Here is a 6,000-nt window from a genome sequence, read left to right on the forward strand (position 1 = left end):
GGTTGAGATGTCAATGTTGGTATGGTGGCAGTATACTAAGGATAGCTCTATGGATTGAGCTATTATCACAAAAGTTTTCATATGATGCCAGCGACATCATACATGCTTTTCCTTGGAATCCCGATGGATTGATATGTGCCTTTGGTTCCGATGATTGCTTGAGGACAAGCAATATCGGGGAGGATGGACTATAATGTCCCCATGTTTGCCACCATCGAAGTTTGGGGGATTAGCCTATTGTTGTGATCCTCGTACGCTAATTATTGTGGATAGAGGGTCTTCTGAGGCAAAGGCTTGGCTATGAGAGGGTCTTGTCTTCTTCACAATTCAATATGTTCCAGTGTGGTCTTCGTTTGACTCAAATTGAACTATTTATGGCAAGTCAAGTGATGATTGAGAGGGACCCTTTCTATTTCTGGAAAGTGCATTTGGTCACATGGGGAAATAATAGAGGTGACTCATGTTTCAGACGACATATTTAAAGGATAAGTATTTTGGAAGTTATTATTATTTTAGTGGCCAAATTATTATTAAATCATTAAATGGCTTATTATAAAGTTATAATTTCACTTAAGTTGAGGGATGAGTCATCATTGGAAGGGGCCATTTATTTAATTAATTCATGGAAGCCTATGCCAAGGAATTTATTAAAGTTTTGGGAGGAAATGATTATCATTTTATATTATTACAAATTCAAATATGCAACCAGAAGTAAAGTTTGCATTTAAGTGAAAAGTGTGATCAAGAAGTCAAGTTGCATCATAAAAGAGACTTCATAGAGAAAAAGAAATAATACATGTCTCTTTGATTTTATTTGTCTTGGTGAGGGTTTCTGAATTTCTGATTTTCAATTCCATTGCTGAAGTATAATGGTTTTGTACTGAGATTTCTAGTCTGATTTTCTGAGCATTTTCTCTACTGTTGCTACTATGGCTGAGAAGAGTATTGGTTTGTGTCTTCCATTCTGGTTTCTGTGACTGGGAAGACTTTTTAATTGTTGAGGTTTTCACATATTTTTTTTCATCTGGTATTTGTTGTTGGTTATTTCTGAGTTTGGCATCAAGTGTCATAGTTCTAATTGTGAGCCGTTATTGCATTCCCAATGCCCAAGCTGTTGTTTGTTGGTACTGTGAGATATCTGCAATATAGAGCATGTAAGTGCAAGGCAATCAGGCGTCTGTAATACCTGAAATTGAATGCCTGAGTGTGCTGCAAACCAGCATTTGCAATTAAGAATTTTCCAAGCTAAGGCGGCTGCATATTGGTGTTTGTGTTTCCATATCTGTGTGGGACTTCAAGGGCAGTTACTACTCTATTTAAGGCCTGCAAATATCATCGAGAGAGAAGTTAATTGGCATGCAATTTGACCTGTATGTGAGCATTCTACTGCTGCAAGTTTCTATCAAACACCATTGATGGTTGCAGGTGCAAATTGTAATTTGGTTTATAATGTAGTTGAATTCTCAAAGTTGCAATTATTATTAATTGTCATTGTAAAATGTTTGGGGTTACAAGGTTACATAACAATTGTTTGATTAAATGTCAAGTTGAAGTTATGTGTTTCAGTCCTTATTATGCATGCCAAGTGTTTGTAGAAATGCCTAGGGGTTGTAGGTGCATATTCAGACGTGTGGCAAGTGTTTGTCTTTATGTCTATTAGCTGTAATAGGTAATTTCAGTCCTGTAATTGTTTACCAGAGGTCTGAAACAACTATTTTATCATTTTTATAACAACCTTGCATTGCTAGAAGTGTTCAATACCCTCATTTGCAGCCTATAAACTCGAAGAGCACAATCTGGAAAGAAAGTTCAGCAAGATTAAGCTTGCATGCAAAGTGTTTGGAGAAACGCCAAACATCTAAAAGCTATGTTCCATGGAGTTTCCGGGACAGGGACGTGTTTCTGGTATGGGGATGGATCAAAGCCAGAATTTAGGGGATGGGACCTCAAGGGACGGCAATTAAAAACATAGAGGATTTTTTTATATAGAGACAAAATTCAAATATGCATATCATAACATTGATAAATCATTCACCATAGACATTTTAGAAAATCCATACATAGAAAATTATCAAATGACAAATACTAAGTACTTCCATTATAAGGATATCACATACATATAATATCACATACATATATAGCAAAAAGCAAAATGCCTAAAGGTTCCAAGTATCATGCATGAAATCAAAATGGAATAAAGAGAAATCCAACTAAAATAGTAAGTAGTAAATACTAAATGCAATCTTTCCTCATTGTTGTTGCTATTCTATGTTTTTTTCTTCCTCTTAGCAAGTACATCAAATCTTAAAATGAGTAGAAGAGTCAGTGTTTTAGTGTTCTAATGGACCAAATATGGTTTATGTATTTTTATTATGTCTTTAAGACAACTAGGGACCCACACAAAAAGCAAAAATTAAAACAAAAAAATTGGGGGAGTGTTTTGCCTTTACTCGACTAGCTGGAAAAAAAGGGAATGGCCAGCAGTTTTGGGGACGGCTGGAGGGGATGGTTGGGAGACGGCAAAGCCATCCCCAAGTTTCTTGACCAAAAAAATTTGTCTTTTCAGGTATGTTTCCAAATTTGGCAACAAGGGGACAGCTTTGAGGACGGCAAGAATCCATCCCCACATCCCCATTTTGTCCCCAAGACGGGTATGACCCCAAAATCATAGGGGACACGTCCCAATGGAACACTGCTGAAAAGTAAAGAAAATTGGTGTTTGTCAAGTTGGTACCAACAGGGCTTATTACAAAGTATTTTTAAATAAAGAACAACTTGAAGTCCCAACTCCAAGTGATATATTCTTTAAAAACAAAGCCTCTTTACCAAGACAGTTGCATAAACACTTTTGCAAGTCAGAAGCATTTCAAAATGACAAGTAGAGAGAACTTGTAGAACTTGTAATCAGGCTTTAAAAGCCCGATTGCAAATATTTAAAACGAAGATTTGTAAAGACAATTTGCAATTGGAGTTTTTGAAATCTAATTACAAGTTCCTTCATTCTTCATTTTCTCTTTAAATGTAGCATGTCTTTAAAACTGCAATGGCCCAAACGACCGGAATTCTAAAAGAAAAAGACCTAGGACATAAAGAGAAACAAAAACAATCAAACCTTGAGATTTTCAAAAATCGAGCACTTGCAATCAGGAAAATAATCACTTTTGCAAATCACAAGCATTTTAAAATGACAAGTAGAGAGAACTTGTAATCAGGCTTTAAAAGCCTGATTGCAGGTATTTAAAACGAAGATTTGTAAAGACAATTTGCAATTGGGGTTTTGAAATCTAATTACAAGTTCCTGCATTCTTCATTTTCTCTTTAAATGTAGCATGTCTTTAAAACTGCAATGGCCCAAAACAACTGGAATTCTAAAAGAAAAAGAACTAGGACATAAAGAGAAACAAAAACAATCAAACCTTGAGATTTTCAAAAATCGAGCACTTGCAATCAGGAATATAAACCCAAAAATGCAAGAAAGACAAAGAAAAGATCAACAAAAATCTCCAAAAATGACATCTATAGGACAACAAACTCGGGCCGAGTCAGGGTATAGTCAATTGCCTTCAAAAAACACCTTCAAGATGTCTATCTTAGAGAAACACCTTCAAGACGTCTACCTTAGAGAGTTAAACTACAAATTTATGAAAAATTCATAGTGTTGCCCACATTTTGCAAATACGAAATTGCGGAAAGCACATTTCTCCAAGACAAGATACAATGGGATCACTACGCATATATAATGTGGACTGTTGTAGTAGAAGCATCTCACAAATGCTGATACTTTTTTGTTTATGAATTTATTTGTTTGTTTTTCTAGTGGGCAGCCCATGGGTTTTCTTGTGGGCAGCCCATGGATCTGCTTTGGTTCACTCGAATGCACCTTGGGGTGTACCCTAGGTGAGCCCCTGTCCCAGACCCAATAGATACGAAGGGATTCTGCTGAACCCAGCAAACAGCAACATAGATCAAAAACAAACAGACAAACAAAAATAGAAGAGTTCAACAAAGGTTTCATATTTTTGTAGATATCTGATCCATACTTTATTATCATGAAGAACAAGACAATTTCCAAGCTGGAAAAGTGAATCAAACTGGTTTGTCAATGGTCACTCTAGAAGATGGAAATGTGGATCGATCTGGTTTGTCGATGGTGTGTCACAAGTGAGAAAGAAAAATGGAAGAAAGAAGAGCTGTTGAAGAGCAAGTTCGACATATTGGTTGTAGGATTAGAAGCTATGCTCCAAACTCTATTACGGTATGTCTTCAAAAACCTTCTCCATAGATGTTGCACCAAGTCTGCAGAGCCTGCGCGCATTGCTGCTATGGCACGTAAAACTTGTAGATCCATCTGTAGGCATTGCTTGAAAGAATATAATGAGCATTTGCGAAGAATTTGAGTAAAGTCATCTATAAGACCGGTTTAATATGGCATGCTTGCACGGCAAGGACTACAGAGTGTTCGCTGGAGAGAGCTCAAATATTGATTTTGGTATCTTGTTCAAGGGCAGCGTCTCCTTAAGGAATATGCACGTGGTTAGAATGAAAAAAAAATGTCGTTGCATGTTGTTAACCATTCAATGACATACTTTTATGTATTCTGTATGAAGCATATCAATTAAAAAAAATTAATGAGGAAATATCTCGGTATGTGTGCTTTAGGATAATTGAATAAATAGAAAAAAATGCTTTTCCGAATCGCATACATGCTCTGGAATTATCAGCATGGAGGCTTGGAATCTTCAGCAGCAAGGACTCTGAAGATTGAATCTTGCAACTAAATTGTAATGTGAAACCACGGAACATATAGGTCTACATATTTTGTACTATCCTCTGCAGCTAAAAATCCCTGTTAAACGCTAAGTAAGATACCCATGAGATAAACCGAAGTCCTAGAAAGTGAATAGAAGTAATCTGATTGATTGTCCTCCAACTTATGGGCATTGCAAACGTAAGAGTTGAAGTAAGGAAAGGACCTGAGAATGCAAATCAAGGGTAGCTTCTGGGTCTTGTGCTTCTACCCAACTGGAAACCGCTTTAAAAACCATCTTCTCGTACACGGTTGCCACATCCTGACACCAAAAATGAATCATGAATTGCGACTGTTACCTAATTTCATGGAAACAAAATGTTGTCCAAAAGTAAATAATCGCCGCATTGTTTTGTTTTATAGGGCATTTTCAGCTTTGTGCGCCCCAAATATCAAACATTTTTTACTGCTCTTTACAATTCCTCTAAAATGTTACCAGCTTGCATTGGGCAGCGTTGAGGTGGAGCAAGGCATCCTTGGGTGCTTTGGCAGCCACGAAGGAGGCGATCAGAGTGTTGGCAAGAACACAATCTCCATCTGCTTCTCCTGCTTTCAAAATGATCTCCTGGTCTGCTCCGTAGCACAACACCTGCTGGAAGAAAGCATCGATGTATTTTACGCATTCCTCCGAGTTAGTTTTCACAGGATACCCCCAACGAATCAATTTGAATTCGTCTGCCATATTACCCTTAAATTGCAATATTTACAGTCAATTTGATCGTGTGCAACAAACAGCGATATGTCAACCCAAGCGCTCTAAAGTCTACGAGTTTCAGATAAAATTGTATCTTTTGATTCAGACATTTTAGGATAAATTCTCCATAAAGCGTCTTTCCGTGATTCGTAACTTCAATATTTTTTTTAATAATTTTGGAGCCATCTGAGCCCTGAGATTTGGTTTGAGTATTTCGATGGGATGTTTTTAACGTGATTTGAATGAATGCATGACGTAGCTTTTCCATTTCTGATTTTTTTAATGGATCATAACCAAAAAAAACCACCAGCTTTATTTTGTTTCCTTCAAATAAGCTATATATGTTGTCCACGGATGTTATCTTATGATGAAACCTATGTTGTCTTATGATGAAACCTATGTTAACGTTTGGTTGTAAATAAATCATTTTTAATAATCTTGTTCATCTTTGATTGTTTATATTAATTTTTCTCTAAGAAATCTTTCCAACTTTGAATGT

At 36.5% G+C, this 6,000-nt stretch overlaps 1 protein-coding gene across 4 annotated transcripts in view; it reads right to left on the reverse strand.

Annotated features, from left to right (window-relative positions):
* The window catches only part of LOC149534774 (uncharacterized), a 154,531-nt gene extending 148,828 nt beyond the window's left edge, over positions 1-5,703 (reverse strand). For 2 of the 4 annotated variants that reach the window (XM_089803536.1, XM_089803534.1), the window contains exons 1-2: positions 5,244-5,703; positions 4,974-5,069 (exon numbers count right to left, since the gene is read on the reverse strand). In XM_089803536.1, coding sequence (XP_089659662.1) covers positions 4,974-5,069; positions 5,244-5,489 — 342 coding nt within the window. In that variant the 5' untranslated portion in view covers positions 5,490-5,703. Of the gene's footprint in view, positions 1-4,703; positions 4,837-4,973; positions 5,070-5,243 lie in introns of those variants that run through there. The other 2 variants (XM_089803535.1, XM_089803537.1) reach the window with 2 other exon arrangements.
* Positions 5,704-6,000: the final 297 nt, after the last annotated feature.

This window comes from Cupressus sempervirens, chromosome 10, assembly GCF_028749045.1.
Source record: "Cupressus sempervirens isolate cs-2001-9-10 chromosome 10, ASM2874904v1, whole genome shotgun sequence".
Taxonomy (NCBI): domain Eukaryota; kingdom Viridiplantae; phylum Streptophyta; class Pinopsida; order Cupressales; family Cupressaceae; genus Cupressus; species Cupressus sempervirens.